Genomic DNA, 16,886 nt, shown 5'->3' with positions numbered 1-16,886 from the left:
CAGCATAAGGAATATGGTCAATAACATTGCAATAACTTTGGTGACAGATGGTTACTAGATTTATTGTGGTGATCATTCCATATGTACGCAAGTGTCAAATCACTATGTAGTATATGAAACTAACATAATATTGTACATCAACTATATTTCAGTAACTTTTGAAAATCTCTATGCTCAAAAAAGATTAGAAGGATAAAAAACAACATATTAAAAGTGATCTTTTGGTGATTAAAAAAACCCAGCCATTGTGCAATGGATTCAAAGGTTAAAACAAGTACCATTCAAAAACAGGCAAACAATATTGATCAGGGTAATAAAATTATAGTTAAAATGAAACCTAAAAGTGTGTCAAATTTTTCCACTGTACTAGAATTTAGATATATCAAATACTGTTTGCATGGGCTTGTTATACACACACACACACACACGCACACTTTTCTAGTAACAAAATTTGATCTATATTCTCATTAAACAGCTTTTATTTCAACATGAGGAAATGGCTTATTGAGCTCTCTATTCAAGGGGAAATGAGTTGAAATAAAAGCTTTCTGTCTTCCTAACTACTTTAGACAGTGTCTGTTGTAAAACGCTGAGGCTATTAACTTCTCAAATGAATCACAATATATGAAGATATCCAAATTTAATGAGGTAAATGGAAGTATGCCCAGACTACAAAATTATTATTGAGAAATGCATTTAAAGCACTAAACATTCCCTTAATTTGGTTATTAGGCTAGAATGATTCTGCTGTTGTACCACTTCTATCTAGTCCATTTAAAGAAGAGAGAATTAGCATGTTATACAGGAAGCTCCTGAAATGCTTCCACTGCAATAATACTGTTGGTATCTAGAGATTTGGCTCAGGTTTTAGATCTCAGTTAGGTAAGTTTTGTTTTGTAGGTTTTCATCGTCTTCCTCCCAAATTTACTGACGCCTTAAGACAGAAGAATTATTTTACTCACTGAAAAGAGGTTTTTTTTAACTGTTCAACTATGACTTAACTGTCATTACTGACAAGTGAATAAACCCAGTCAATATGCTGGGTTTCTTTTAAAAAATGAAAGTGAACAGAATAATTTTGAAGAGTTGGCTAAACTCAGATGATACAATTGAAACAGTATTTTAAGACAAATTCTACACAAAACCTCATTCTATACAAACACTTTATATTAATAGCACACAACTAGATTATATATTCCTTGAAGCTGGTTGACTGTACATTTAAAATCTTCAGGTCCCAGCACAGTGCCATGAGAATACAATGCTCAATTATTGAAATATTTATTGACATGGATGACAACTGTGATAGGCAGGATTCTAAAGACACCCCCTTCCATAAGATTCCTGCCCCTTGGTTATTCAGTCAAACACTACTCTAAGTACTGCAGAAATGGGACTTTGCAGATGCAATTAAGGTTATTAGTTGACCTTATGAAAGGGCAATTACCTAAGTGGATCTAACCTAATCATACAAACCCTTAAAGGCAGAGAATATTCTCCAGATGCTGCAGAAAAAAAGGTAGGCAGAAGAGGAAGTCACTTTGAAGCACCAACAGGATTTGACTCCCAGTTGCTGGCTTAAAGATGGAGGGAGACACAGGTCAAGAAAACAGAGATTCAGTCCTAGACCCACAAGGAACTAAATTCTGACAACCTGAAGAAGCCTGGGAAGTAAATTCTTCCCCAAAGCCTCCAGAAAGGATCATAGCCCTACCAACACCAGGATTTTGGCCTCATAAGATCCTGAGCAGAGAACCTTACCACTGCTTGTCAGACTTCTGACGTGTAGAAATGTGAGATAATAAATGGGTATGGTTTTAAACCTCTAAATTTGTGATAGTTTGTGGCAATAGAAAAGTAATGCAAAAATCAAATAAACATGAAATTTTTTGCTATGTAAAAAATTTTTACTAGGTAGGATCTTAAAATTGGGTCCTACATATAATCAGATTCACAATGGTGCCCCTCACAGTCAAACAATTCTCTTTGGGGAAAGAATCTAGAATTTAAATCTACAAGTCTGGTGCAAACCCGAGCATTGCTTCAATTCACGCAGTTCCTTTCATTGTCTTTTCAAATAGGATGCTATATTATTTGGACAGAGGATTTGGTTTTGGAATTTCTCATTTCAATTTGTAATGCTATTTCCTCCAGGAAATCCTTGATCTCTCTTTCTTCTCTGAATTACCTAGTTGTATCATGTTAATGTATCCCTATCTTAAGCCTCCTTAAATTCTGTTTACATGCCTTATATTCCTTTAATTTGAAGACTTTTGAGAAACATAACTTTTTTTTTTAGTAGGCTGGGATACATAGTGTAATGCAAAATTATATGGAAATTTTCATGTGCAGTTTAAGGGATAATAAAGTGAATAATTTGTCTACCCACCATCCAGGTCATTCTACATCCCAGAAGTTCTCTGTATGCTCCTCCCTAGTTGAATTCCCTCACTACTTCCAGAGATAACAACTATCCTGATTTTTGTGTTAAGCATTCTCTTGTTTTTCTTTATAGTTATTGCCTATGTTTACCTAAACAACATATTGTTTAGCTTTCCTTGTTTTGAACATAAAGTTTGTGAATTTCTATCAAAAAAAAAATCCTGCTGTGATTTTGATTGGGATTGTCATCCCTTCTAATCTGGAAGCTCTTATTTTATTTTTCCCCCACATTACACTGGCTGAAACCTCCATTAAAAGTTAGAAAGAAATGGTGAGAGTGGATATCCTTACCTTGTTTCTAATCTTAGGAGGATATCATTCAGTCTTTCATCATCAAGTATGGTATCAGTTATAGGTTTTTCATAGATGTCCTTTATCAGATTAAGGAAGTTAATCTTCTATTCCTAGATTGCTGGGAGTTTGTTTTTTATTGTGATAAGATATATATAACAAAACATTTTTCCCATTTTAGCCATTTTGAAGTGTATAGCTCAGTAGCATTAGGTACATTCACATTGTCGTGCAGCCATAGCCACTATCCATCTCCAGCATTTTTCATCATCCCAAAATAAAACTCTGTAGCTATTAAACAATAAATCTCCATTCCCTTCTTCCAGCTCATGGTAACCATCATTTCCATGAATTTGCCTATTCTAAGTAACTCATATAAGTGAAATCATACAATATTTGTCCTTTCATATCTGGCTTATTTCACTTAGCATAAAGATTTCTAGGTTCATCCAAGTTGTAGCACAAATCAGAATTTCCTTCTTTATTAAGGCTGAATAATATTCCATTATTGTATGCATATACCACATTTTGTTTATCCATTCATCCATCAGTGGACACTTGGGTTGCTCCCATCTTTTTTGCTATTGTGAATAATGCTGCTAGGAACATTGGTGTACAAATATCTGTTCAAATCCCTGCTTTCAGTTCTTTTCAATATATACTCACAAGTGGAATTGCTGGGTAATATAATAATTCTAGTTTTAGTTTTTCGAGGAACTGCCATACTGTTTTCCATAATGGCTAAATCTTTTACCTTCTCTTCAGTAATGCACAAGGGTTCTAAATTCTTCATGTGAAGAATTTAAATGCAGCCCAAAAACAACAAAAAAAAGAATGGACGTTGGATTTTGTCAAAAGCTTTTTCAGCATCTATTGATGATGTTTTCAAAATTTTTACTTTGTTAATATGATGAATTTCTCTGACTGCTTTTTAAAAAACACTTTATTGAGACATAATTCATAGCCCATAAAATTCACCCATTTAAAGTATATAATTAAATGGTTTATAGCATCCACAGAATTATACGATCACCACAATGGCTTTTAGAACATTTCATTACTCCAAAAAGAAACCCTGTATCTATTAGTAGTCACTCCCATTTCCATCTGTATTATTCAGCTGTCATATTAATTAAGGCTGCCAAAACAAAATACCACAGACTTGGTGGCTTAAACAATAGAAATTTATTTCTATTCTGGAGAACAGAATTTATTTAATTCTGGAGGCTGGAAGTCCAGATGGCTGTCTTTGTGCAGTATCCTCAGATGGCCTTTTTTCTGTTTGTGTGTACTCCTGGTATCTCTTCCTCTTCTTTTTTTAAAATAAATTTATTCATTTATTTTTGGCTGCATTGGGTCTTCGTTGCTGCATGCGGGCTTTCTCTAGTTGTGGCGAATGGGGGCTACTCTTTGTTGTGATGCGTGGGCTTCTCATTGCAGCGGCTTCTCTTGTGGAGCACAGGCTCTAGGAGTGTGGGCTTCAGTAGTTGTGGCATGCGGGCTCAGTAGTTGTGGCTTGCAGGCTCTAGAGTGCAAGCTCAGTGGTTGTGGCACACAGGCTTAGCTGCTCCACGGCATGTGGGATCTTCCCAGACCAGGGATCGAACCAGGGTCCCCTACATTGGCAGGCAGATTCTTAACCACTGTGCCACCAGGGAAGTCCCCCCTGTCCCTTTTCTATTCAATTCCCCACCCTTGAGAGACAAGCACTGTTTTGATTTCTATTATATATCAGTTTTGTTTGTTCTTAAAATTCATATAAATGGAGTCATATAGTATTTTTATGTATAATTTTTTCATTCAGTATATTTTTGATATGTATCCATTTATTCTGTATAACAGTTTATTCTTTTTTATAGTACTTAACTGTATGAATGTATCAAGTTGCCTATTCCTTCTTATACTCACGGACATTTGAGTTTTTTTTAGTTTTTGGCTATAAATGAGAAATGGTACTATGAACATTAATGTACAAGTCTTTTGGTGGACGTATATTTTCATTTCTTTTGGCTAAATACCTAGGAGTGGTATTGCTGGATCATATAATAGCTGTATGTAGAAATTAAAAGGAACTGCCAAAGAATTTTCCAAAGTGATTCTAGATGTTCCACATCATTTGGTGTTACCAGTTATTTTAATATTAGCTATTCTTTTTTTTTTGTTTATTTGTTAATATTAGCTATTCTCATGGGTAGCCTATTGTGGTTTTATTTTTATTTTCTTAATGACTAAAGATGTTGAACACTTTTAAATGTGCACATGACCACTCACATATATTATTCTGTGAAGTATCTGTTTAAGTCTTTTACCTTTTTTTTTTGTTTTTTGGCCATGCTGTGCAGCATGCAGGATCTTAGTTCCCCAACCAGGGATTGAACCCAGGCCCCCTTCATTGGGAGCATGGAGTCTTAACCACTGGACAGCCAGGGAAGTCCCCTTACCAATTTTTAAATTGGGATTACTAATTTTTTTTTAATTTATAGTGAGTTGTTTTACAAATTTTGAATGCAAGTTTTCTGTCTCATATATTTATAGCTCTCTCTCTGTAGCATGCATTTTCATTTTCTTAATGCTGAGAGATTTAAGAGAAGCTTTTCATTTTGATCAAGTCACTTATTTACTTTTATAACGTGCTTTTTGGGTCCTAAGAAATCTCTACATACTCCAAAGTCATGAAGTTACTCTCCTATGTTTCTTCCAGAATCTTTAAAGTTTTAGCTTTTACATTTAGGTTTATAATCCACCCTGACTTATTTTTAAAATATAATATGAGGTAGAAATTAGACTATTATTTTCCCCCTTAAGTTTCTCCAACAGTTCCATCATTATTTGTTGAGGGCTTTCCTTTCAACATTGAATTACTTTGGTGCCTTGCTGAAAATCAGTTAAATATATACCTTTACATATTATATGTATATATAAATATATATTAAATCATATAAATATATAAATACATAATTTGCTATGTTCCACTGATATATTTATGAACTCTTTTTAGTTCTATTGAATTTTAACTTTATAATAATTCTTGAAATCAGGTAGTATAGTGTAAGTCCTCCAACTTTGTTCTTTTTCAAGATTATTTGTCTACTCTAGGTCCTTGACATTTCCACTTAACTGTTAGAATCAGCTTGTTGAAGTCTTTAAAAAAATCTATTGGAATTTTGTTTCGGTCTGCATTGAATCTATACATCAATTTGAGACAGAACTGACATCTTACCAATATTGAACATCATGAATGTGGTATATATTCTCTATCTCTTTATTTTTTTATTTTTTTTTTGTGGTACGCGGGCCTCTCACTGCTGTGGCTTCTCCTACTGTGGAGCACAGGCTCCGGATGCGCAGGCCCAGCGGCCACGGCTCACGGGCCCAGCTGCCCCACGGCACGTGGGATCCACCCGGACCGGGGCACGAACCCACATCAGCAGGTGGACGCCCAACCACTGTGCCACCAGGGAAGTCCTCTCTATCTCTTTAAATCTTTGTCTTGGCAGTGTTTTGAACTTTTTAATATACAGGTCTTCATGTCTTGCATTAAATTTTTTCCTAGGTACTTTATGTTGCTTATTGTTGATATGAAAAAGGTTTTAGTGATTTGAATAGAAGATAAAAACAGTCACAACAGTCCCTTAAGCCAAAGCATAATCAAGGCCCTAATTCTCTTCAATTTGGTGGAGGCTGAGAGGTGAGGAAGCTGCAGAAGAAAAGTATGAAGCTAGCAGAGGCTGGTTCATGAGGTTTAAGGAAAGACACCATCTCCCAACATCAAAGTACAAGGTGAAGCAGCAAGCACTGATGTAGAAGCTGCAAGTTATCCAGAAGATCTAGCTAAGATAATTAATGAAGGTGGCTACGCTAAACAATAGACTTTCAGCATAGACTAAACAGCCTTCTATTGGAAGAAGATGCCATCAGGACTTTCATAGCTAGAGAGGAGAAGTCAATACCTGGTTTCAAAGCTTCAAAGACAGGCTGACTTTCTTGTCAGGGGCTAACATAGCTGGTGACTTGAAGTTGAAGCCAATGCTCATTTACCATTCTGAAAATCCTATGGCACTTAAAAATTATGCTAAATCTACTCTGCCTGCACTCTGTAAATGCAACAATAAATCCTGGATGACAGTAAATCTGTCTACAACATGGTTTACTGAATATTTGAATCCCACTGTTGAGACCTACTGCTCAGAAGAAAAGATTCCTTTCAAAATATATTACTGCTCATTTACAACACACCTGGTCACCAAGAGCTTGGATGGAGATGTACAATGAGATTAATGTTGTCTTCATGCCTGCTTAACACAACATCCCTTCTGCAGCCCATGGACCAAGGAGCAATTTCCACTTTCAAGTGTTATTATTTGAGAAATAAATCGTAAGGCTATAGCTGCAATAGTGAGTGATTCCTCTGATTGATCTGTGCAAAGTAAACTGAAAACCTGCTGGAAAGGATTCACCATGCTAAATACCATTAAGAACATCTGTGATTCATGGGAGGTCAAACTATTAACACTCATAGGAATTTGGAAGAAGTTAATCCCAAACCTCCTGGATGACTTGGAGGGGTTTAAGACTTTAGTGGAGGAAGCAGCAAGAGAACTAGAATCAGAAGTGGAGCCTGAAGTTTTGACTGAATTGTCACAATCTCATGATAAAACTTGAATGAATGAGGGGTTACTTCTTATGGATGAGCAAAGAGAGTAGTTCCTTGGGATGGAATCTACTCCTCGTGAAGATGCTGTAAAGACTGTTGAAGTGACAACAAAGGATTTAGAATATTATGTCAACTTAGGTGATAAAGCAGGATTTGAGAGGATTGACTCCAATTCTGAAAGAAGTCCTACTGTGGGTAAAATGCTGTCAAACAGCACTGCATGCTACAGGGAATTGTTTGTTAAAGGAAGGGTCCATCTGTGCGGCAATCTTCATTGTTGTCTTATGTTAATAAATTGCCACAGACACCCCAGCCTCAGCCACCACCAAGACAGAGGAAAGACCCTCCACCAGAAAAAAGAATATGAATGCTGAAGGCTCAGATAACGCTTAGTATTTGTTAGCAATAAAGCATTTTAAAATTAAGGCATGTACATTGATTTTTTTTTAGACATAATGCTACACAGACTAACATACATAGTTATATAAACATAACTTTGATTATGCTTGATTTGTTTACTGTGTATTCGCTTTACTGCAGTGGTCTGGAACTGCACTAGCAATAAAGCATTTTAAAATTAAGGCATGTACAAGACTGTCATGTGGATTAAATGAGTTATCAAATATAAAATGCATAAAATAGTGCTTGATAAATGGTAAACATTCAACAAAAGCTAGCCATTATTAGTACAATTATGAACCTGTGGCAGAATGAGCTCTAAATTCATATTACTTGTTTTAAAAATAAAGTATCACTAGAAAAATAAGCAAATAATATGGTAGTCTGAATGTACTTATGCATTTTAACAATGTTTCTACATAAAAAATAAAGAAAAGGAAAGTAGCAAGTTTAAACCGAAACAATAAATAAAGTGAATTAATTTTCACAAAAAGTATAAGTAAGCTTTAGAAGAAAGAACTTTCTTTAAAAACCTTAAAATTTATTCAAAAGCAATAAAATAACAGTTTCTATGAAGTATGAACTGTATATAATAAGTAAACACAGCACAGTACCAAAAATTCCATTTTTCATCACATCAACGTCTTCTTTTAATTACAAATTTTCTCCCTGGAATAATGCAAATTAATAGATTATTATTTGAAATACTGATTTAGCATTAAAAGTCCACTATAATAATGAGGGGCATAATTTAAAGCAAGAGTGGAAAATATTTAGTCAGTTGAAAAACATGAATCAGAATGTCAGTAATGGCCCACATTGATAGAAAAAGCAAATAAATCTGGTTGGGGAATTAGGAGGGAGTGCAAAATTAAATTGATTTTAAAAACAAAAACAGGTGACAATAAAAATAAGATATTTAGACATTGGTGTCACTTTATGGTTCAACTGAAGGCACAGTAAGATAGATGAAGGGCTACATGAAAAAAGTCAATGAAAAAGAGAGAAGAGAGAAAAAAACAGAGCAGGAAAGGAAAAAGACAAGAGAGAAATGTTGCACAAAGAAGTAGCACAACATACAAAAGTGGAAAAGTCTCAGGAGATTCTAATACTATAGGTCAAATATTCTTGTCGTATCTTGGTCTTTGCTTGGGCCAGGAATTTGAAAATATTATCACGTCTCTAGGTACTTACCTGTACTCCTACTTCATCTTGTTTTTTTTTTTCCACTTTTAATTGTTACCCAATCACTGATTTTATCAATTCTCATTTTTCATCTTATTGCGCAGTATACAGGACCATATTTTGTAAACTACTTTTCTTTTTGAAAATAAGAGGGATAAATAATACTCCTTTCAACTTCCTAATAAACTGTGAATTAGCTAATTAATTCACAACACTTCTACTGCTCTAATCTAAAACAGGAGTTCTTAACTTGAAGTCTGTGAACTCCTTGAAATTGTGTTCAAAATTGTGTGCATGTGTAACTTTTTGTGAGTTTTGAAACTTTTGTCAGAGTCTGAAAGCAAAATACTACTGTGGTAGAGGCTTTATTGTGAATGGAATTGCCAACATAGTTAACCATTAAGAAAATCAGTATTGGGGCTGATCTTCTTGTTCCAAGAAAGGAAGCTAACACTTACTTAACATTTATCACATACCAATTTCTATGTTCTTTCTGCTGCACCAGTGGACTTTAAGATTGCACTCTTTGGAGCAGGGCTAATATAGGTCCTAAGCACAGTCCAATAGTGATGCCCCCAGCCCTTCCATTGCTTAAAATAAAGAGCTTTATTTTACACCGTTATGCATATTAACTGATGAGTTAAATGCTATCAGGACTTAGCCTGCTGGTTTTTACTCTCTACAGAAGTGAAACTCACACCATGAATTAGAAACAAATGTAAATATCTGACAACACCTTCAAACCAAACTTTAAAACTTTAGTCATTCACCATACCAAGGAAAGATTTTTTTAACAGTGTAGATTAAATTGGAATATGGCGGATAGAGACAATAACAAAAAAGTCTACTATAGTCAAGTGTGGCAGTGAAAGGGTTAAGGGCATGATAGCTAGGGCAAAAAACTCTGTGGTGCTCCCCTTCCCTTGGTGCCCTAAGCTTGTACTTATTTTCCTTAAAAGTTAATCCAAGGCTGCTCTGTAGTTTTTGCATGAGCAGCCATGAAAGAGGTGAGCAAGTAATTGGGTAAAGCTCAGAAACAATTCACCCTCAATCAGATAAACTATCTTTGTATCTGATTGACAATTTGTGTTTCTTTATAACATTTCATTTAAACAACACTCCTTGGCTTTTTAAAAGACCTTAAAAAGTCTGCTTTTAAATCGGAGACCAATCCAATGTCTACTTTAGTGATGGGTGAAACAAGCTGAGAACTCAACAAGCTGAGCCTGTATATCAAGGTTCTACACCCCAATTTAAAATACTTCATGTCAAATTTTACAAAGTGGTACACAGTTATTAATGCAATGCACATGTAAATGACCATGAAGGTAGTTAAAGAGTAAAACCATAGCAAGTCAAAGTTTCTTTCAATAGTAGCTGTCCTAGCTCTGAATTTTCTTACTTTCCATTAGAAAAAAACAGTGAAATTAGAAAAGAAAAAAATGGAGGTCCTACAGAAAAAAGCATTGAGAAGACATCTTCAGCCACCTTTTCCTCAACATTATGTATAATCAGTAAGTAATGACCATTAGAGAACTGAAAAAAACCCACAGATGAGCATTTATCAAGCATCAGTCCTAGCACAGGTTCCAAAGGACACCGAATATAGTTCTCAGCAACCAAAAGAGCCAGTCCTTTCTGCCCAAGACAAAATTAAGTCAACACAGAGGCTCATGAGTTATAAGAGTCCCAAGTGAGCCTCAAGTCATGATGAGTATTGACAGTGAAACTGAGCAGGACCCTGTGGGGCTCCTGGGCACAGAAACCTTTCTGTGTTCCCCGTTTATTGTTTGTAGAAAATAGGCTTCATCCTCCATGACCTTCCCTGAATTCCAAAGGGCAGGTTCAAACCGTTGCTAATCAGGGAAGGGAGGGGACACAGAGACAGACAAAGGAGGAACAGTCCAAAAACAATAGCGCAGCCTTGGGGCAGGGTCCTGGTTCTGCCTCAAGGGATACACATAACAATATCTTTGAGCTCTTCTGCAGAACTAAAACTCCCAACAAATGGAAGATGTTAACTACTTGAAGCATTCTTCATTCCAGAGAGAAAGTCACAGTTTGATAACCTCCAGAACCACAGAAGCTCATCAGGAAACCACCTGAGGACAGATTAAAGGAATACAGGCCCTGCACATACCCTGATCCTTATCAGCAACCCTGCCCTTGAACCATTGCTATAAAATTCCTCACCAAACTCCCTGGGTTTTGAGGCTAGGAGCCTGCTGTATCCCCCTTTGCCTGGCAAAGCAATAAAGCTCTCCTTTTCTACTTCACCCAAAACTCTGTCTCTGAAATTCAGTTCGGCACCAGTGCACAAAGGCCAAGTTTTTGGCATTAACAGTGGTTAATGCATTTAAAACTCAGCAGAGTATCCCTAGTGTTAAAAAACAAAATACAACCAAGTATATTTGAAGATCTAATTGGCTTTATGAATAATGCATGAATCAGATAGCATTTCATCTAGTAAACAGAGAGGTGCTCAGAGTGTTAGGGGAAACACTGACTGAAACCGATGCCCTAGCCAGGCACCACAGTAACCACTTGCATGAATTACCTTAAACAGGAGGTCCTGGGAAGGAATGCAGAATTAACAAGCTACCACCAACCTGAGTAATTCAGGGAAGGTCAAAAGGAGAGAGGAGACACCAGTCCATATGTCCTAGCACCTCCCAGAATTCTCCTCGCTGGAATCCATCTTGGCTGAGTGATGTGTGTGCCACCAGGAAGGACCCTGAGTCAAAATGACTGGCCAGAGACAACCTGGAAACTAATCCCATCACCGTAAAACCCGAGACTGAAAGCCAGTGGCAGAGCAGTCCTCCTGGGTTCCCTTATCCTCCTGCTCTCCACCCAGGTGCCCCTTCCCAATAGTCTCTTGCTTTGTCAGCACATGTGTCTCCTCGGACAATTCGTTTCTGAGTGTTAGAGAAGAGTCCACTCTCAGGCCCTGGAAGGGGTCCCCCTTCCTGCAACAAAAGGAGCTGTACAATATGGAAGGCTTTAATAGGCAGAATCTGGGCAGGATAAGACAGTTATTAGCAAAAGAAAAGAAAGGATTGTTTCAGTCAAGGTCACCTTTCTTTGGGGGAAGGGTGGCAGGGGTCTTATCAGGTAGATTACCCGGCTAATGCTGATCAGAAAATTCCAATGATTGACTTAAAATTCCACTCCTAGGAGAGGCTGCAATTAGGTCTTGGTTTGCTGTCCTAGGGGCAAGTGACTCCACTTTGTGCTCCACCTTTTTTTTTTTTTTAACACTAGCAATAAATAAAACTATATGTGTACAGAATTTAACTTTGGCTAGATTTTCTTAAGAACTGACTAAAGTATTTTGCACTGAGTTTCCATGATAATAGAATAGGTAAATTGATTTGAAATATTCAAATCCATCTATCTTTCCCAATGAGCTTTAGAGTGAGAAATATTCTATCAGCTGTGTAGTAATTTTAAGTCCCACAACCTTAATCTCTAATTGACTAAGTAGTTGCAAGACCAAACTATATAATTAGACAGTACTGAAGAAAAAATAAGTACAATTATGTAAATAGTATTATCAATAGTGGTTAAGAACAGAGACTCAGCTTCCTCATCTATATAGTGAGAATAATAATAGTAGCCACTAAAATAGAAGATTTGGTATTATTAGCATAATAATAGTACCTATCACAAGGTTGCTAATAAAGATTAAATGAGTTAATCTATGTAAAGCAGTTAGAATAGTAAATCTATCACAAATTTATGCTGTATAAATTCTATTTTACCAAAAATAAGACTCTTGTATATCCATGACTGTAAGGGCCATTGGAATATAGCAGAGGTTCTTAAAGGGAGCAGTACTCTCCCCTAGGGAACATTCTGGAAATCTGTAAGAGTACTTGTTGGTTGTCACTATGATGGGGAAAAAGGGACATCCTGTTGCTGGCACAGAATAGACAGGGACAAAAGACACCAGATGTCTTATGGTTTGCATGGCAGTTCTACACAACAAAACTATCTCCTTGGCAATCCTACTAGACTTCCCTAGTCCATTTATATTTTCCCACTCTACAAGATAACTGTTTCATATACCTCCCCTCTTCTTAAACCTCTAATACCCTACCCTGCCTTAGCTGATAACCCTGTTTCTTATTTCACTAAGAAAACAAAGGCAATTAATAATGGAATTCCTCCCCTGCCACCATGTGTTTCTTCCACTCCATGTATTTCTGTACCCTTATATTCTGCCTTCCTTCCCAGTACAGTGGATAAACTGCCCCTTCTTTTATTCAAGGCCAATTCTACTTCTCTTCTGGATCTTGTCCACTTCAGCCTACCTTAAGGATTTTACTTCTTCCACTCTGTCTTGCATTTATCAGTTTCCTCGTCTACTGGATCATTCCTACCAACATACAAAATGCTGTTTTATCTCTTATCCTAACAAACAAAATAAAAAACTCTCCCTTGACATCACATTCCCCTCATTTCTCTGCTCTACTGTATATCAAGAGTTGTTTATTCTTGGTGTTTGCATTTCTTCTCCTCCCATTCTTTGCTGATTCCACTCTAATCAGGCTTTTATCCTCACTATTACTCTGAAGCCATTCTTTAAAATGTCATTAACAGCTTCCACATTAACAAATATGATATCAATTATCAATCCTCACTTTATTTAGCAACATTTGACACAGTTGATCTCACCCTCCTTCTTGAAGCACATTTTTACTTGGCTTATGGAATATTATTATACTCTCCTATTTTTCTCCTATCTCACTGTTTACTTCTCAGTTAGCTTTAATTTAAATTATTGATACTCACATGCTAAAAGTAATTTAGCCTTACTAAATTAGGCTTAGTTTTTGGACTTTTTTCTTTTTTTAACCTCCATTAATTTCCTTGATTTAATCCATCATTATGGCTATAACTACCATCTATATGCTGATGATATCTAAATTTATAATTTGTCTCATAAATGCAACAATTTATCATCTTCATCTGGACATCTAATAGAACTCTCAAATTTATTATATCTAAAATCAAACCCTTGATTCTCTCCATGCCTCCAGATCTGCTCATCTCCTAGTATTCCTCATCTCAGTAAATGCTCAGTTACTCTGGCTAAACTCTTTGGAGTCTTTCATGACTTCTATGTCACTCAAAACCTATATCAAACACTGTTTGCTCTACCTTCAAAATATATCCAGAAATTGAACCATTCTCAACACCTTCACATCTATCCTCCTGCCTATCCAAAATCATATCCTGCCTGGAGTTTTACAAGTAGCCTCCTATATGTTCTCTGTTCTTGTCCCTTTATCATCCATTCTTCATAAAGCAATCAGAGTGATCCTTTAAAAACATAAATCAGATCATGTCACTTTCTTAAGCATAACCCTCTGATGTCTTCCCATCACACTTCAAAAGGAGCTACAAGATCACTATGGCACCCCCACCTCCACTACCCTACCCTTGGCATTATCTCTTATCACATCTCCTCCCTCTTTTTACACCAAATCATCCATACACCTCCTAGCAGTTTTTTGAACATACGGGGCATGCTACCACCTCAGGACGAAAACACTTGTTTCCGTTCCTCCAATGCTCTTCCTTCAGATACTGAAGTAGTTTAATTCCTTACTTCCTATAGGACTCTGATCAAACGTCATCTTCTCATGAGACCTTCCCTGATCACCAGATCTAAAACAGTATACCTGAGTCACATCATATCCTCTTACCAGCTTTTCTTCATGACACTTATTTCCACCTGGCATTAGAGCATATGTTTATTTACTTGTTTATTGATGATCTCCCCACTAAAATGTAAGCTCTGTTTGGACAGGGTCTTGATCATTTTTGTTTTGTTTATTTCTATAATCTCAGTGCCTGGTACATAGTAGATGCTCAATAAATCCTAAATGAATTAAATGGCTAAATAAATGATATACAGTAAACACAACTGTAGTTTTTTTTTTTTGTTTTTTTTTGTTTTTTTTTGTTTTGGCGACTCCGCCGGGACACAACTGTAGTTTTAAAGGCTAGATGAAAATTAATTTTATCAGGCTTTACAGAAGTTTGCCTTGTTTATTTTACCATCTTACTTGTTTGTATACACTTGAAATTTCATAATGTGTAAATTTTGTTTTTACCAATACCATTATTATTTCTAGTCTTCTGCTTATAAATAATAAATTAAGCTTTTTCTTTTTTTTGGCTGTGCCATGTGACTTGCGGAATCTCAGTTCCCCACCAGGGACTGAACCTGAGCCATGGCAGTGAAAGTCCGCAATCCTAACCACTAGGCTATCAGGGAACTCCCCAGATTAAGCTCTTTTTAATGTAAGGAAGGACGTGGAGAAATGAATAGAAGCTCCAACAGTTTTTGTCTTGGATCCATTCTAAAAACACTTTTTAGGCCACCAAACCTATTTTGATATGTTTGAAATGAGGCAAATGGGCATTTGAAAAAAGCTGAAATTACCTGGAAGAGATTCTTTATTTCTCTGTGCAAACTATAGATTAACTGCTTATAAACAATGTTGAGTGTCTGTAAGGTATGTATAGCAGGGACAAAGTTGCCTCTTCAGTATGATATGCTCAGGAATAATGGGAGCAGAAAAATCATGTGAATGAGATATTCTGAGCCACTATGGAAATTCTATGACCAAAACAAAGACTACCTTAATAATCTTTACTAGAATGGTTTCCAGGAAGTCTAGGAACACAACTAATTTTGGAACTCCAAAAAACATTCTCTAATACTCTGGAGTTCAAAATACTTTCCCAGTATGAGGTAGAATTAGTCTTCAGTCAAATATAGAGATTATATTTAATCAAATATATAGGCTACTTTAACAAAAGGTAATTTTCAAAGCTTAATTTTCAACTCTACTTATCTGGGGTAAAAGCATTCTAAACTCACAATGAAGTTTTTCATACTTTCAATATTTGTGTACATCACCTAATGGCATGAGTGCTTCATTTAAACGTATGGGTTTCTTTCTTACAGAAAATAAAATGATACTAATTGGAGACAAATTATTATAACTTCTAATGTATGAAATACATACCTGAGTTGAACCAGCACCTGTTTGCATAGAAGACTTTTTTAATAGTCTCACTTCTTTGTTTATATATCTTAGCATTCCACTAAGTGTACTGAAGTCATTATTCTCAGAACTATCATCTTCTAGGTCATATGGGAGAGGTTTAAATGACTCTGACTGGGTATAAGTCAGATCCTTCTGGCTTTCTTCTAATGTTGAAGGTTGTTCCAATTGCATTTTTTTTAAGTCCTGCAGTAATTCTTCAGAAAGATCTTCATCACTACGAGTTCTGAAACTAAGGTCATTGGCACTAATAGAGCGACGTAGTTTTCTACACTTGAAGAAAGCTGTGTGAGAATGCTTAGCAAATTTTGAATCTTGAATATCAGGCGCAATTTCTACTGGAGATGTAAACGGGGCTGGTAGAAACTTGATGTCTTCTGCCCTTTCATGTCCAGAAATTTTGGCTTGCAATCTGGTTAATTCTGATTCCTGTAGAAAAATTGGTACATAGTAGGTGCTGATTACATATTTCTTAAATGAATGAATTACTTAGAAAATCAGACTCTTAGAAGTCATCTAAGTTAAACTTCATCCTAGTACAGAAATTCTTTTTATAACAACTCTTGAGTTTTCCAAGCTCTGTTAAAACCCTTCATTGTGGGAAAATTATCTATATTCACTAGAAATATGTTTAAACTATACTAAGGAATTCCACTGAAAATTACATTTTCCTTATAGAACTTTTTCTTTCTTAGTATTGATGACAATATAAATTTCTATTCAAGACTGAAATCTTACATCTAAAAAATTTTCTGCAAAAGTATAAAAAGGTATACAATCATTTGTTAATCTAACATACATATATACAAAAAACAATGCCCTGCAGAGTT

At 35.9% G+C, this 16,886-nt stretch overlaps 1 protein-coding gene across 8 annotated transcripts in view; it reads right to left on the bottom strand.

The window, feature by feature from the left end:
- Positions 1 to 8,183: 8,183 nt before the first annotated feature.
- CCDC18 (coiled-coil domain containing 18) overlaps positions 8,184 to 16,886 on the bottom strand; it is a 127,519-nt gene continuing 118,816 nt past the window's right edge. For 5 of the 8 annotated variants that reach the window (XM_032602757.1, XM_032602733.1, XM_032602747.1 and 2 more), the window contains 2 exons: positions 16,018 to 16,485; positions 8,313 to 8,455 (listed from right to left, as the gene is read on the bottom strand). In XM_032602757.1, coding sequence (XP_032458648.1) covers positions 8,441 to 8,455; positions 16,018 to 16,485 — 483 coding nt within the window. In that variant the 3' untranslated portion in view covers positions 8,313 to 8,440. Of the gene's footprint in view, positions 8,456 to 12,598; positions 13,353 to 16,017; positions 16,486 to 16,886 lie in introns of those variants that run through there. The other 3 variants (XM_032602709.1, XM_032602717.1, XM_032602726.1) reach the window with 2 other exon arrangements.

This window comes from Phocoena sinus, chromosome 1 (assembly GCF_008692025.1).
Source record: "Phocoena sinus isolate mPhoSin1 chromosome 1, mPhoSin1.pri, whole genome shotgun sequence".
Classification (NCBI taxonomy): Eukaryota; Metazoa; Chordata; class Mammalia; order Artiodactyla; family Phocoenidae; genus Phocoena; species Phocoena sinus.
Note: the sequence above shows the minus strand (reverse complement) of the source record. Positions and strands in the feature narration are given on the sequence as shown.